Here is a 17649-nt window from a genome sequence, read left to right as displayed (position 1 = left end):
TGAGAAATTCACCTAATCCTGTGACCAGAGAAGCTCAGCTGAAAAAAAAAAAACAGAGCTTGGCTCTTTTATAACTTTTTTCAGAGAGCAGGGGAGATGTCTCCAGGAGTCTCTAAGCAATGGTTAAGATCTGGAAGAGAACCATTGCACATTCCACCCAAAACGCTCAGAGTTACATTTTGCATCAAATACCTATGACCTCTTCTGTTTATTAGAACTATCTGTATAGCAGTGGACTGTAAGGTTTGTAAACAGTTATTTAGAAAATCAAACTACTATTATATCCGACCTTATTCAGTAGGGATGATCATGTACAATAGAATTAATGATTTCCAAAATGCAGTAATCCAAAGCATGCAAAAATCCCAACTGACCTGCTCAAAGTAAATTCAAATTCGATTGTTTGCTACAAGGCACTACATTTTACACATCATCACTGCACATTGAGCTGAATTCATAAAAAGCCAAATTTGGCATAATGGACTAATGCACACTGAAGGGCATTTTAAGCAAGATGGGACCTGGATGCAGGTTGACACATACAGAAGTTGTCTATAAGGGCCTGCATACTTTTCTTTCCAGAGTGCCACAGGACCCCCAATTAAATAATGGCCACGATGATTATGCTGTGGTTCACTTCCTCTACTTGACTATTAGGTAAACCATGAGTTGATGGGGAAGTATTGAGTATGGGAGGAACAAAACCAGTGTATAAAGTTTTGACTTGTTGTAACTCACTACTGCGTTGCATACCTGTGCACCCTGGGTTAAGCGGGTCTAAAACCACTGGGGAAAAACACATGTGCAGACACCTAAAGTTACATTTAGTACCATCTTATGGTTAACCACTTAAGCCCCGGAAGATTTTACCCCCTTCCTGGCCAGGGTTTTTTTTTTTGTGATTCGGCACTGCATGACTTTAATGGACAATTGCGCGGTCGTGCAACGCTGTACCTAAACGAATTTGACATCCTTTTTTTCCCACAAATAGAGCTTTCTTTTGGTGGTATTTGATCACCTGTGTGATTTTTTGATCATGCGCTATAATCAAAAAAAGAGCGACAATTTTGCAAAAATAACAATATTTTTCACATTTTTTATATGAAATTCCCCCAAAAAAAATGTAAAAATCAAAATTTTTTAACATTTTTGGCCAATTTGTTTTCTGCCACATATGCTTGGTAAAAAAAATCACAATAAGCGTATTTTGATTGGTTTGCGCAAAAGTTATTGCGTTTACTAACTAAGGGAAAGATTTTTGTCCTTTTTGTTGTTTTTTTTTAACGAGTAATGGCGGCGATCTGCGATTTTCTTTGCGGGACTGCGAAATTGCGGCTGACAGATCGGACCCTTGACTGACATTTTTGACACTTTTGGGGGTACCAGTGACATTACTACAGTAATCAGTGCTATAAATATGCACTGTTACTGTAAAAATGACACTGGCAGGGAAGGGGTTAACTTTATTGGGGAAGGAGGGGTTAAGTATGTCCCTAGGGGCGTGTTTCTAACTGTGATTGGACATGGCTACTAGTGTAAGAACAGAGATCAACGGCCCTACATAGTAGAACCATGTGATCACCATTTTTACACAGGGGAGAATGACAGGCGGCTTTGTTTACATTAGCCGCCTGCCTTTCTCCCTTCACGGCGAACGATTGCGAGTGACCGGCGGACATCGGGTCCGCTGGTCACACGCACTGACTTGTTAGGGAACAAGCTGGGGCGGGCGCGCTATTGGCTCACAAGCTAGTGACAGGCTAGTGACGTACCCATACGTCACTTTGCCTGGCCGGAGCTGACTGCCGCAGTATATGTACTTGCGGTGGTCGGCAACCAGTTAATTTACAAGCATAATCCAGCCCAGGGGTGTACCTGTGCTTTTCCTATCCATTTGCACCTCCCCTGCCCCTTTTAGAAGAGCTAGCCATGTGTATGCTTACATAAGAAAGTTGGAGCTTACACAGGGCTACAGACTCTTTCCCTATCCCATCCACATGTGACAGTGCTGGGTGCCTGAATGGGTTGTCACTAAACACTGATGCTGTCACATGAGAGGAAAGGGAGTGAATCACATGCTTCTTTATACCTGGAAGTACTTTTTTTTTTTTTTCTTTATTCCCTGAACGGAGCAGCAGGGGGAGAAAAGGAAGGATACTTATGAGAATACCTGCATAGAACTCACCTTTCTGCTTAAATTTGTAAAACAGATTCTGATGAAGCAGGTTTTGTTCATATCTGGATTTCATATTATACCACCATGGATCACTTTCATTGGTCTACATTGGCCATATAATTTTGTGACAGCAAGGTTCAAAAACTCTCATATGAAACAACTATTATCTTGTGCAATGCAATGCAACATGTACTGTATAATATTTACTGTTACATAAGATTAGTAGAGAAGGTAAAAATGTAAATGGCAAAAGGAGTGGAATGCAAGACGGAGAAAGGACAAAAAAGTTAAATTGATAGTTGATTCATACTTTCTCCAAGATACTGAAAACCTCCACCCATGGATAAATTCATTGATAATTTAAGTACCTCCAGATTGTCCACAGTTAAACATGTTGTATATCATTTAATTGTACTACACATTTTTTCTCTTTCCTTACCTGATTCACATTTAATTACTGTTATGATTTGATTTGACCCTTCCCGGGTCTCAATAAAGTTATATTTGGGAAAAAAAATATATAAATGTCAGTCCCCTCCATCCCCATAATTCTGCCACCCTTGTTCTGTGCATATGCAGCTTTTCCACAATGTGTTTTGACTTATTGAACCTGGAACCTGATTAGTTGCTATAAGCAACATTCCAAATGTTTCCTCTACTCCCATTTTTATACAAGAAGCAGTTGTTCTCAGTGTACAGGCTGACTTTGCCCTGCAAAGGATTACCAACCATGCAAAATCTCATTCATTTCAGCAAAGTTTGTGGAGCATTCACATATATATGCAACACATTTATCAATACATCTTTCATATAAAATAAGTTGTCATTTTCTAAAGTTTGAACACAAACTAAGCTCTGATCATCAAATATTGCTTTATTGTAGTACCAAGCAGCCACAATACATGTGTATGGCATGTTAGCCTAGAGCTGTATGGATGTTATGTTAATGGATGCTGCCATGAAACACTATTGATCATCAGAACTTTGTGTAATTGTTTTTTTGATGTTCTTATACTATACAGTTGGTCAATCTCAGCCTGTACACCTCTACCTGGAAAATACTGATTTACATAGTTACATAGTGGTGAGGTTGAATAAAGACAATAGTCCATCCAGTTCAACCTGTGTAGGTGTGTGTGGCTGTAATCATCTCCCATACCCCTGAATGTTCTGATCCTTGAGATGCACGTCCAATAGTCTTAATAGATTTAAGATGTAAGAGGGTCATAACTTCCCTCTATTTTACATCACCTAGCTGGTCTATTGCTGGCCCAGATCATTGCCAAGGTGTTCTACTGCTGAGCTGCCATAATACTGTCAAATGTATAAAAAGTGGCAGTGTGTGATATAATGGACAGGCAAGGTAGAGAGAGAGATAAGAGCAGAGAAAACTAAGACAATTCTTGAAGTAGTAAAGAGGAATAGTAAGGTCCCTTATGTGGATGAGGCAATCAGGAGTATCTCTGGCCAGATCAATAAGGAGCCTTAAAGCTGATCTACAGCTTTTAGTGAAGATTAAATAGTTCTGTTGGACCAGCTTGGTCCAAACTAACTACACTATAATGTGAAAAGTATTGGGACAACTGTCTTTACATGCACATGAACTTTAATGGCATCCCCGTCTTAGTCTGTAGGGTTCAATATTCAGTTGGCCCACCCTTTGCAGCTATAACAGCTTTAACCTGTCTGGGAAGGCTATCAACAAGGTTTGAAAGTGTGTCCATGGGAATGTTTGACCTTTCTTCCAGAAGCGCATTTGTGAGGTCAAGCGCTGATGTTGGATGAGAAGGCATGGCTCGCAGTCTTCGATTTAATTCCTCCCAAGGGTTTTCTATTGGGTTAAGGTCAGGACTCCGTGCAGGCCAGTCCTCCACCCCAAACTCGCTCATCCATGTCTTTATGGACCTTGCTTTGTGCACTGGTCCAAATAAATTGGTAGAGGGGGATTATGGTATGGGGTTGTTCTTCAGGGTTTGGGCTTGGCCCCTTATTTCCAGTGAAGGGAACTCTTAAGGCATCACCATGCCAAGACATTTCGAACAATTTAATGCTCCCAACTTTGTGGGAACAGTTTGGGGATGGCCCCTTCCTGTTCCAACATGACCGTGCACCAGTGCACAAACCAGTTCCATAAAGACATGGATGAGCAAGTTTGGGATGGAGGAACTTAACTGGCCTGCACAGAGTCTTGACCTCAACCCAATAGAACACCTTTTGTATGAGTTAAAACGGAGACCGAGTCAGGCCTTCTGGTCCAACATCAGTGCCTGACCTCACAAATGCGCTTCTGGAAGATAGTCAAACATTCCTATAGACACACTCCCAAACCTCGTGGACAGCCTTCTCAGAAGAGTTGAAGCTGTTATAGCCTATGGACTAAGACTGGGATGCCTCTAAAGTCCATGTGTGTGTAAAAACAGGCATCCCAATACTTTTGACATTATTTAATCTTCACTAAAAGCTGGATATCAGCTTTAAAAGACTCTGTCACTTTTCCCCTTTAGCTTCCCTTAAAAAGCACCCTAATCGCTTATACTAAGCACCTTCACCATGCTCTCCAACTATTCCGCTCTGGTCCCAGCCAGAAGTCAAATCCTGTGCAAGCATACTGTTAGATATTTTCAGAACATACACAGGGTTTATGGCATCCTCCTTTCTCCCATGATAGTGTTTGGACATAAATAGCCACATCCATAGATGAGGGTACATGCTTCCCTTATACCCTTGAGCCCCCTCAGAGCAACAAAGCTGGGGACCACATAGAAGGTGAGTATAAGGGTTAAGGGGTGTGCTTTAAAGAGACTCTATCCCTTTCCCAAGGTAGGACAGAGTGACACAGTCTCTTTAAAGCAGTTCAAATCATATTTTTTTTCTACAGACAATGTAACCTATATGTCCTATTATTTGAAATGGACAATTCACTAATCAGAAAGGAGCATGACAATCAGTACAGTTCATGGAACTACTTGGAAGAGCTTGTTTATGCCCAGCTAAGGACCATTTTCCAATCTCTGACTATAAGTCAAAATGTTCAAGTGTCGGTGAGGAAGGAAATATTTTTTTTCTAACATGATGCTCTTTTGTAACAGATGAATAATATGTTATGGTAAAGGGAAAAGTCCTGGAAGTCGCACATCTCTGCAAAATCAACTAAGAACCAGGCCCCCAACGCATTTTACTCCGCCCGCGGAGCTTAGTCATGACAACAAGTGAAACACATTGTGGGCTTGGCCTGGTTGGACCCCTGGCTGAGGCTGTCATACACCTTCTAACTGGGTTTTGAAGAGATGTGCGACTTGCAGGACTTTTCCCTTTTCCATTAGATGTCTAGAGGTAAGACGAGCTCTATCCTTATCTGCACTGTAAGCAGTTGCTATATAAGAGGACCTGGTGGAGCCTTAAGCGGCACCTGGTAATTTTGTTCAGGTGATAAATATGGCTATTGGCCAGCCACCCCTGTCGCCAGCAATGGATATATCACTTGAAAGAAACATCACAAACTTTTTTTCAGCACTTAATGAGCTATCATCTTTCCACTATGAGTATAGGTACCCTGTGTCCACCATTGTGAAAATGGCAGGACTATTCATTCCACAGTAAAGTGTGTTTGGCTATGTGCACATATTATATCAATGATCATAAACACTGTCTTAATCAAAAAATATCATAGAGCTTGATTACAGTCATCACTGAACATTTAGAAAAAATAAAAATCATAAAACTTTTCACTCTGAAATTGAAAGCAAATACAAAAAAATAAATAACATTCAAGCATATGAAAATACTGACTCAATTGCAGCAGTTACCAAAACATGAAGCATGCTCACACGCACATAGACTAGTGCTTTTTCTATCAGTCACAAACTTAAAAATATATAAAAAAAAAAAAGAAAAAAATGTTAGTGCACTATTCAAATGCTTGATATTCCTATACTGGATTCTGTTGCAGAGATATTACGGAGCAATGTCATTCACAATTGACTAAATGGTTCCAGTAGCAAACAGTTTATTGTTCCAATGAAGACAGTTTAATGTTCATCCAAAGAGGTTCCAGCCATCAGATAACCATTAATTCCGTTAGTACCATTCACCCCGTTAGTGCTGGAGTTATGAGGTTTTTGTACGCGGGGTGGTGAGTCTTCATCTTCTGAACTGGATTCAATATCACTTCTGTCATCTTTTGACACCTGCAGAAAAGATGATCAAAACAGTTTAATATTAAAGTGTCTTTGTCGACAAAATATATGCTTAAAATAATGGGATTTTTGTCTTACCGTAAAATTAATTTCTCTGACGTTCATTGACGGACGCAGCTCTTCATCTTTTTGACCATAGGGTTATATTGCCCCCTACAGGAGTAGGACGCTAGGCAGAGAAAAAGCTTGAACACGCCTATGGGGCAGTACCTGGGGGTATACTCCCACTTCCTGCTATAGGTATTCAGTTTTGTAACAAGCAGTGTCAGAAGTAAAAAAAAACGACTCCATAGAGGGACAGGTGCTGTGTCTGTCAATGAACATCTGAGAAATGGATTTTACTGTAAGACAAAAATCCCATTTTCTCTTTTGTTCATTGAGGGAAAACAGCTCTTCATTTTTTTGACCGTAAGGACGTCCCAAAGCAGTGTCATACATGAGGGGTGGGAACAGCAGTAAAAACAATCTTCCCCAAGGCTAAACATAGCCAACCAGGTAACTTGGAGCTCAACTGTTAACAACTGGAGCTCACCTGAAAAAAACACCCTCAAAGAGGACAAGTCCTCTAAACAGCAACCTGCAAAACTTTGTGGCCAAAAGAAGCAGCCGCAGATGCCAACACATCCACTTCATAAAACTTTGTGAATGTGTACAGATGACCAGGTAGCTGCCTGCATCACTGACGCCTGATGACGGATGACCCAGGAGGCATTAAAAACCCAAGTAGAGTGCGCCTTCACAGGGAAAGGAGGAAGCTGACCCTTAATAGAATAAGCCTGAACCACAGTCTGTCTGATCCATCTGGAAAAGGTCACAGCAGCAGCAGTCAGCTCCTTGCAAGGTCCATCCGTGAGGATGGACAAATAGTGAGTCTGATTTCCTAAAAGATTCTGTAGCTGCCAGATACACCCTTATTGCCCGAACCACATCCAGGGAGTGCAAGGCAACTTCCTTAGGATGCTTAGGCTTGGGACACATGAAGGGCAAAGAAATGTCTTTATTCAGATGAAAGTCAGAGACGACCTTCGAAAGGAACGACAGACATGGAGGCAGAACTACCTTATCCCTGTGAACCACCAGGTAAGGTGAACGAAAAGGCAACGCCGCCAGTTCAGACACCCTGCAACCTGAAGTAATAGCCACCAAAAAGGCCACCTTCTGAGACTATGTAAGCAGGGGAATCTCCTCAATATTTTCAAAGGGAGGCTTCTGGAGAATGGATAACACCAAATTGAGATCCCATGGCGGCAATTGAGACCGCACTGGAGGAACCGAGTGTCCCACTCCCTGGAGAAAAGTATGCACCAAGGAGTGTGTGGCCAATGGACGTTGAATGAAAACCGCCAAGGCTGAGACCTGGCCCTTGATGGTACTCAAGGCCAGGCGTTACACAACCCCTCATTGGAGTAAAGCCAAGATCCGAGCCACCAAAAAGGAACGAGGGTGAATCCAAAGGGATATATACACACGCAATGTATGTCTTCCATGTACGATGGTAAATTTTCCTAGAAGTAGATTTTGTAGCTTTTAACAGCGTAGGAATAACCGAGGCAGACAACCCTCTCTCCTTCAGCACCTGGCTTTCAATAGCCAAGTCCTCAATGCCAGCGACTGTAAAGCAGGATGGAAGATTGGCCCTTGGGACAGCAGATCTTCCCTGAGAGGGAGTCTCCAAGGAGCATTGGTGACCAGCCGTACCAAATCGGCGTACCAAGACCGGCAAGGCCAGCCTGAAACCACCAGGATGACCGGAATCCCTTCTGCCTCAATCCTGCGTAGTAGTCTCGGCAGAAGCTGGAGAGGAGGAAAGATGTAAATCAGACTATACTGACGCCAAGGAGCCACTAAAGCATCTGTAGCGATGGCTAGAGTATCCTGAGACTGTGCCACAAACCTCTGAACCTTCCTGTTGAGGCGAGAGGCTAACAGATCCACCTCTGAAGTACCCCACGTACCCCAACGGAGAAACAACTGATGAAACGCATCCGGATGAAGACACCCTTCTCCCTGGTCTAACGCCTGTCGACTGAGATAGTCCGTTTGCCAATTTTCCACCCCTGGAATGTGCACAGCAGAGATGGCTGAACAAATCTTTATGTCCACCTTAGAATGCCGGTTACTTCCTGAGCCGCCAGGACACTTCTTGTGCCCCCTTGGTGATTGGCATCCACATCAGATGACCCTGGAGATTACTTGCCAATGATTCAGATAAAGTATGATCACTCGGAGCTTTAAGTACATTGATCGCGGTAGTCTGGACTTTTCCTGGGACCAGACACCTTGAGAAAAGTCTGTGCCGAGGACGTCTCCCCACCTGGACAGGTGCATGCAACTCCAAAGAGATGACCGTCTGCTGATCAGCAAAAGCCAAATTGCCTCCTGCAACTTTTGAAGTTTCTCCCAAAGTCCAGAGTCAGACCCAGATAGACTAGGCTTGTGGACAGAACCAGGGCAGACTTGTGAAGATTCAGAATCCAACCGAACTCTCTCAGCGTTTGCAGAGTAATTGCCAAGTTGTCAAACAAGGCAGACGAAGACTCTGCTTGTGAAATCATCCAGGTACCCCAGTACTGTTATCCCCCACTGACACAGTAATGCTGTGAATCGGGGCCACCGCTTTTGTGAAGACTTGAGGAGCGGAAGCGAGACCGAAGGATAATGCCACAAATTGATAGTGCTCTTCGCCCACGGCAAAGCAAGGGAATGCTGATGGGCAAGCTATATTGGGATGGGAAGGTTGGAATCCTTGATGTCGATGGAGGCAAGGAAATTCCCCTGATGTAGGGACGCCACCACTGTGTGCATAGACTCCATCCGGAACTTCTGTACCCACACAAAGCGGTTTAGCGCCTTGAGGTCCAGTATTGGGCGCACCTTGCCCTCCTTCCTGGAAACTGTAAACAGGTTTGAGTAAAAACCTTGAAAACGTTCTGACTTTGGAGCCAGAACAATCATCCCTTGAAGTAACAAATCTTGCACCACCCCATAGAGATCCTTTAAGCGATCTGCAAATAAGTGCAGGTTGGAACCTTTCCGGAGGATATGATCGAGACTCGATCTTATAGCTGGAGCAAATTACTTTGTGGACCTATTTGTCTTGGATCAGGTATGTCCACTGATCCGGAAAGCAGCGAAGACGTCCCCCCACCCCAGATAGGGATGAGGGCGCCCCTTCATGTGGAGGGATTTTTGTCCGCAGGTCTGGCAGCACCTGCTTGTGGTTTGACCGACCAAGACTTTTTTGGAATCCCCAGCGGAGGCCCAAAAAGGCTTGCATCCCTTGGCTTGAGACCCTGAGGGATGAAAACGTTGCTTGTGAGCTGAAAAGATGGGTCCCCGTTTGCGACGGGACTCTTTACCCCTGGAAGCCTGAGGAAGAAGCGTACTCTTTCCCCCGTGAGGCCCTTGATGATGTCATCCAAGGAAGCAGACAAAACAGGCGATCCCCCATGAATGGAAGATCAGACAAGGCCTTTTTAGAAGCCTGGTCCACAGACAAGCATTTCAGGCAGATAATGCGCCGCAGGACCACTGCTGAGACAGACAGTCTAGAAAACAGGGGAGTGGCATCCAAAGAGGCTTCACAGACAAAATGTAGCCCTTGGAACAACTGATCCACCAGCTCCACCAAGGCAGGTGCTTCTCCTCCAGATCCCGGCATAAAAGCTTAGCCCACTCAGTCAGAGTTTGCGACACCAGGGCAATGGTAATTATCGGCCTAATCGCCGAACCGGCCAAAGCCAGGGATTCCTTAACCGGAATCAAGGTAGCTCAATTTGACCTGGAAACTGGTGAGTCCACTACAGATGTAACCGTCTACCTGTAACGCAGTTAATCCTCATAAGGATATCGTAACCAAAAACGCTTAGCAACCACTGCGTTTTGGACAACCCCATTGTTTTGTGACAATGTTGTCAAGGTAAGCAGAAAGAGGAACATCCTTGCCACTTTGGAGGGTCTGTGGGTGCAAAAAGGAACCGGTACCTCTGACGCGCCATCAGCCGCAACCTCAGTTTTTAAAGTTTCAAGCACTGACATAACAGTGCACCCACCAGCGCCTATTTAAGCGTGGCTAGAGGAACAGAGGAATCATCCTCCATTTCTGAGCAATCAGGGTGCATGGATGCAGACCTAGTAGGGTCGCAATATACAAAGCTCACCCCAAAAAACATAATCGAGGGAGGCCTTCGACTGCGATCTCGCAAAGGGGACGCCGGCCAAGGGCCCACAATGGGCCACCTATCGGACCCCGCTAAAAAAAAAAAGGGGGTCGCCCTCTGAGCCCTCTATAGAGGTCATAATAGAACATAGCCCACTTAAAGGGGGCCGCACACCGTGATGAGGAAGCGCAGGCAGGGCACCCTCACCAAAACAGGGTAGGTGTCCCACACAATAATGGAGGAAAGGCTGTCATTAAAAAAAATTAAGTGCCCCAACAGCACTACCCCTTCCAAGGGAGGTGCCAAGTTGACCACATGGCCTAAAATTTTGAAGGCGCCCAGCCGCAAGGACGCGAGCCCAAGCGGAGTAAACCCGAGGCCTACATTTTTGGCCCGGATCCTGGGGCGTACCCACAGATGTTAAAACACCCGCTCCCCCAGCCCAACAACTGCCGCAGGGAGCCCAGAGGACATCCCTGCTCTAGTCACCAACCCCCAGTGTGGCTAGGAACCTTGCTCAACCCCCCCCCCCCCCATTGCACCCAGGAAAACCCGGTCAGCCTGGTCGGCAGCCCGGTCAGCAGAAACTTCAGCCAGCCCCCCTTAAGAGCATGTGGCAACAACCAGCTCATAACCTCACCCAGAGAGGGGATGGGGGGGTGTTGGGGGCCCAAAGACCCACAGTGACTGAAATTTTAGAGGAGCTGGGGGTCCGACCTTCCCAGGAAGGAGCCCACGTCCACCCCAAAACCCTCCAGGGGTAGTGGGGGGACAGCTACTTATCACACCAGAAACAGGGTGGGCACCGCTTCAGACAGGACACCGCTCCATCGTAAAGTGGATGCTGTTGGCCAGGAGGAAATGCTGCGACTCAGGCCGAAGCCAGTTCGCATGCGCCCTCGTAGGACGTTTAACTTGCAGGCCAGCCCCTGTTCAGTGGGGGCTATGCCGCGGCCGCCCTAGCGCAGAGCAGCGGTTAGCATGTGCTCGCTCGCCGGACTGGGGAGATCCTAAGGATGTATAATATCCAATTTGTCACACAGTCCAGCATTTGATTGTAGCTCTCACATAAACAAAATAATAAAAATAGGAAAAAATTCCCAGCAAGGAACTAGGTCCTTACTCCTGACTAGGCAGAAAAAACTGAATACCTATAGCAGGAAGTGGGAGTATACCCCCAGGGGGCAGTATAAACCTACGGTCAAGAAGATGAAGAGCTGTGTTCGTCAATGAACGAAAGAGAAAAAGGACATTTTATACTCACCTCTCGCTTTTATAGACAATTTGATACTTCTGGGATTGTTGGTTTCTTGGTCCCCCACTGTTCTCAGTGGTTTTTCCCACCAGTCCCTACATCACCACAGGACACCATAGTAAAGTAAGGAGAGGTGGATCAAACCATTCAGCACAGCGGGTTACCAAGAAATTGACACTATCTGAATTGTTAGATTCAGTAGATTTCTCTTCTTAACTATTTAACAGCAGGAGAGGTGACTGTAAACGTGGAAATTCACCTTTTTTTAAAACTTATCAATCCTCCCCCCTCATCCTGTTTTCAAAGAAAAAAATCCTCAAGCTGCACTGACCCTGTCCACACTCCAGCACTATCCCAGCTTCCTCCTCAGTCTAGCATTACCGGTCCTGTTTGGGCAGAATGACACATTTACAGTACTTTAGGACTGAGCAGCACTCACAAATCATTACCTTAGCACTACTCAGTCCAGAAGGAATGCCACCCTACATAAATAAATAAAAAATAAAAAAAATTATATATACAGTATCTCACATAAGTGAGTACACCCCTCACATTTTTGTTTATATTTTATTATATCTTTTCATGTGACAACATTGAAGAAATTACACGTTGCTACAATGTAAAGTAGTGAGTGTACAGCTTGTATAACAGTGTAAATTTGCTGACCCCTCAAAGTAACTCAACACACAGACATTAATATCTAAACCGCTGGCCAAAAAAGTTACTACATTCCTAAGTGAAAATGTCCAAAATTGGACATAGTAGAACCGTTTGATCTCCATTTTTACACAGGGGAGAATGACAGGTGTCTTGTTTACATTATCCGCCTGCCTTTCTCCCTTCCTCTTCCCTTCCCGGCGAACGATCGCGAGTGACCGGCGGACATCGGGTCCGCCAGTCACACGCACTGACTTCTTAGGGAAAGAGCAGGGGCGGGCGCGCGCCTCAGCGGGCGCGCGCTTGCCCGCTATTGGCTCACAAGCCGGTGACAGGCTAGTGACGTATTTATACGTCACTTTGCCTGGCCGGGGCTGACCGCCGCAGTATACGTACTTGCGGCGGTCGGCAAGTGGTTAAGGAGGAGTTCCAGTCTGCTGTAAAAAAATATATAAAAGTCAGCAGCTACAAAAACTGTATGCTCCCCCCAACCGGTTTCACCTGCTGTCTTTGTTACTTGGCGCTGGCATCTTAATTATGGTCATCTGGCTGTGACAGCTTGCGGGTGCCCACTGCATCGTGAATGGTCAAGCAGTCTTCTGGAACCTGTCACGTGTCCCAGAAGACTTCAGGGGGGGAGGGGAACTTCTGCTTCCGATCACCTAGGCAGTCAGAGTGGAATTTGGAGTGGGTACCTGTCAAAATCAGGTACCTGCTCCTCAAAAGTGATAATTCTTTAAGAGGAGCAGGAGACGAGTCCATAAAGCGGGACTTCCCCTTTTCGGCGGAGCTTCCCTTTAATTACATAGCTGTTGGTAAACCAAAATTAATAATGCTCCTGCTATAGGTGTAGGCTATTTATGTAGCTCATGAAACCTGGCCTAAAAACTCCCAGGACAGAGGCCACCTTCACCATCCCAGGTGCAAGTTCTTTCTCTGATTCAAACCCGCTCACATGCACTCTCTCTCTTCTGATGCAATAGCTCTGAGCTCACTCCTGGACTGGTGGAGGTGAACAGTAATAGCTGGGCCTTGCTTAGCAACTGTGAGTTTTCAGGTCAGACTTCATGAGGTATGTAAATGGCCTGCACCTATAGCAAGGTCATTATTCAACTTTGGTCAAAACTCCACAGTTTATTTTTACCTACAAAATGCCCCTTATCTGCATAGGCAGTTTTTGGTAAAGGTGAACTAATGCCCCATACACACGCACCGATAAATTTTCGGCCAACGTCCGATCGGCCGATTGTCGGCTTGTTAGTATGATGCTTCCGACAACCGACTGCGACTTTTCGGCCGAACAAAATCTGGTGTGCATGCTATAAAATTTTTGTTGGCCGTCAACAGAACGGCCGATTGTTCCTCAGTCAGTACAGATTTCGGCTGACAAAAATCAGATGAGTAAAGCCCCGTACACACGTACGGATCGTCGTCATACAAACGTCGGCGGACGAAAGATCTGCCGATTGTACGCGTGTTAGTATGGTGCCTCCGACAGCTGTCTGCGCACAATCCGCGGACAAGAGTTTTTCTTGCAAACATGAAAATTTTTGTCTGCGGACACCAGAACGGACGATTGTTCGCCTGTCAGTACAGAAATCAGCAGACAGACCGCAGATTTGCAAGACTGGGCATGCTCAGAAAATAAAAAACACAGGGAAAGTTAACCATTACATGACATCACTTCTGCAGTCAGCTGAAGTCTGCGGACAAAATTCTTGTGCTGCCCTTGTGCTGTCTTTGCACTTTTCAACAGACACCGACATCCCGGGGAGAAAAGACGAACGTTTGTATGACGACGATCCGTACGTGTGTACGGGGCTTTAGACTGGGCATGCTCAGAGAAGAAAAAACACACGGAAAGTTAACCATCACATGACATCACTTCTGCAGTTGGTTGTTGTTGGCCGACAAAATTTGTGTGCAGTCTAGGCACATTCCAACCAACACAACAACACTGGACAAAAGACAGCCGATCGGTCGGCCAACAATCGGTGTGTGTGTACGAGGCTTAAAACTTTAATGAAAGTTGTCCGTGCAATAAACACATTGAGGCCTAAGCTGTGAAAAGATTTGACTTTCTGTAACTGAAACTTACATGCAAAGGATTCCACTTTCCAGTCTTCAATGAGAGCAGAATGAAAAGAGCATAATTGTCAAAACACGTGAAAGCAGATATGTAAATAGAGATTCTCAAGAGTAGCGTGCACAAATCAGCCACAAAAAAAAAAAAAAAAGCACACGGCAATAAAGCAACATCATTAAAAGATACTTGAAAATTGTGAGTCATATGTAAACAACTTCACCAAGTAAATGATCCCTTCATTACATGAATTAAACAAGGCCCTTATGATTTATCAGTATAATTAAAGCAAAACTGGATCTTTATGTAACAGGGATTCAAGAAGAAAGCTTGTGAATTAAACATAATGGGAAGAGAACGATACTGAATTCCCAGCTCAGGCCTACGAGTTCAACTCAAAAAACACATTCACTCTTTTAACCTTCCTAGCGGTATTCCCGAGTGTGACTCGGGGTTAGATTTTAGTGCCAAAAGCGGTAACCCCGAGTCACACTCGGGGTAGCGCTAAGAAGATCGCTGGATGCTGGAGGAGGTTTTACTTACCTTTTCTCCGGGATCCAGCGAAGACTGCGAGCGGTGTGCGGCGGCGGAGCTCTCTCCCGATCGTCTGCGAGCCCCGGCTTCCGTCTCTGGCGACGTGACGTCCGCCGGGGGGTGGAACCGGCGGCAAATTCGAATGTAAAATGCTCCAAACACACTGATATCATTCAAAATAAAATAAAATCACATTACATTACCCCCCAGTGCCCTTTCCTGCAGTTTTACTGTACTTTTTATGTAAATATATGTATATATATATATATATACATATATATATATATACAGTATATATATATATATACGTATATATATACACATATACATATATATATATATATATATATATATATATATATATACACACACACACACATATTATATATATATATATATATATATATATATATATATATATATATATACACGTATATATATATATATATACACGTAATTCTTGTGAATGAGCAGCCCAAACCAACTGTATACATTATATATATATATATATATATATATATATATATATATATATATATATAATATATATATATAATATATGTATACATACATATATATATATATAATATGTATAATAAATGTATACAGTTGGTTTGGGCTGCTCATTCACAAGGATTACATGCATTTAAGCACCTAAAATAATGGTACCGCTTTCAGCACCTAAAATCCAAAAGAATCATACCGCCAGGGAGGTTAATAGAAGAATCCAATTATTAATACAATTCATGGATACCAAACACATTTGCCATTATTTGTGTGTCTCTAGGATTTGTCGACTAGAAAAAGACTTTGAATATTTTACACACATAGTGGTAAAGTTAGAGATAAATAATGACCAGGGTTGGGATAGAGGAGGAGAGAAAGGTAAAAAAAGTGTGGGGGGAGGGGATAGATGTATCTGAAAGAATGGGGGTTTGAGGGTGCCGACTCCTTCTCCCCTCAATGTCTTATTGTAAGTTTGCCATAATTACCTATTACCTCTCTGCCTTTTTTCCCTGTGCCCGCAAAGTTACATTTAGTCACTCTGCATCTGTTACTGCATGCAGAAAAGGCATTCACTGCAAGGTTTCAATGCATAAACAATATTTTTCCTAAGCTGCAGTGAGCCATGTAATCACTGGAGATCACAAACTGCTGAAACAGCCAGCTTTAGCTTAAAGTGGTTACTATTTTTAATTTGATTTTGACCTATATTCAAGCTATCAGGGTGTGAGTTCTCATTAGTATACTATAGACCAGTGGTCCTCAACTCCGGTCCTCAGGGCCCACTAACAGGCCAGATTTTAAGTATTACCTAGAGGAGATGCAGACTAGAGTACTGCAATCACTGATCAGCAAATTATATCACCTGAGATGTATTTCAGTTATCTTGCAAACCTGGCCTGTTAGTGTGCCCTGAGGACCAGGTTTGAGGACCACTGCTATAGACCACATAATTCTGCTTTTTTTTTTTTTTTTTGGTTCACACAAAAATCACAGGTCACATTATCCATGTGAATGCTGATATACTCATTCAATGCAGTAATGGTAATTTAAATATTCTCACAGATTTTACCAGTATCTGCTGTGGGTGTTATTTTAGACCACTATATGGATCTGCACTCAGTCTGCTCTCCAACTAAAGGGATATCCATAAAACAGTAAAAACCTGACAGTTCTATTCTTCCTCCACACTATACAAAACTAGAAAAAACATTTTTTTTGCCTTTTTATACATGGTAATTAACCAGTTCTACACACACAGTGACACTATAGAACAAGGGTGATTTCATCCAAAAATTTGTATTTGGCAGTAAGTATTAATTTCATGTCAAGAGTTCATATGTTTTACTTTTGTTTTGTTCCCACTTGTACACCATTGGGGTTTTTTACTAAAGGCAAATAGACTGTGAATTTTAGAATTGCAGTTGCTCCAGGGTTTAGTAAATGAGGTGAAGCTTCACTTTGCAAAGAATGCCCAATCACATGAAAGGAAAAAAAACAGCATTTTTGCTTGAATGTGATTGGATGGTGGAAGTCAGAAGAGCTTCACCTCATTTACTAAGCTCTGAAGCAGCTGCACTTGCAAAGTGTACATTCTATTTGCATTTAGTAAATCAACCCAATAGTTGTATTTAACCACTTGCCGACTGCCGCACGACTATTTACGTCGGCAGTCAGCCCCTCACAGGCAGAGCGACGTAGGGCTACGTCGCTAGCCTGTAAGGGTTTTGGGAGCGAGCGCGCAACGTCGGATGCGTGCTCGCACTCCTGCTCCTGCTCGGTCACGGACCCCCCCACGCGTGTGCCCGGTGGACCAGATGTCCATCGGGCACTCGCGATCGTCCGTGACAGCTGGAGAAAAAGCAGGCGGCTAGTGTAAACAAAGCCGCCTGTCAGTCTCCCCTGTGTATGAATGGTGATCAAACGGTTCTACTATGTAGGACCGTTGATCACTGTTCTTACACATCAAGCCACAGCCAATCACAGTTAGAAACACGCCCCTAGGGACACACTTAACCCCTCCCTCTAAAAAAAAGTTAACCCCTTCACTGCCAGTGTCATTTTTACAGTAACAGTGCATATGT

The 17649-nt window shown here is 43.9% G+C and overlaps 1 protein-coding gene across 2 annotated transcripts in view; it reads right to left on the bottom strand.

Moving 5' to 3' along the window:
• Positions 1–5475: 5475 nt before the first annotated feature.
• Positions 5476–17649, bottom strand: part of CERS6 (ceramide synthase 6) — a 320898-nt gene continuing 308724 nt past the window's right edge. The window contains exons 10-11 of one of the 2 annotated variants that reach the window (XM_082260317.1): positions 14543–14566; positions 5476–6363 (exon numbers count right to left, since the gene is read on the bottom strand). In XM_082260317.1, coding sequence (XP_082116443.1) covers positions 6205–6363; positions 14543–14566 — 183 coding nt within the window. In that variant the 3' untranslated portion in view covers positions 5476–6204. The remainder of the gene's footprint in view (positions 6364–14542; positions 14567–17649) is intronic. The other variant, XM_082260318.1, reaches the window with a different exon arrangement.

The sequence above is a fragment of the Pelophylax lessonae genome, assembly GCF_965119305.1.
Source record: "Pelophylax lessonae genome assembly, chromosome: 6".
NCBI classification, from domain to species: Eukaryota; Metazoa; Chordata; class Amphibia; order Anura; family Ranidae; genus Pelophylax; species Pelophylax lessonae.
This window is presented reverse-complemented; position numbering and strand designations above follow the sequence as displayed.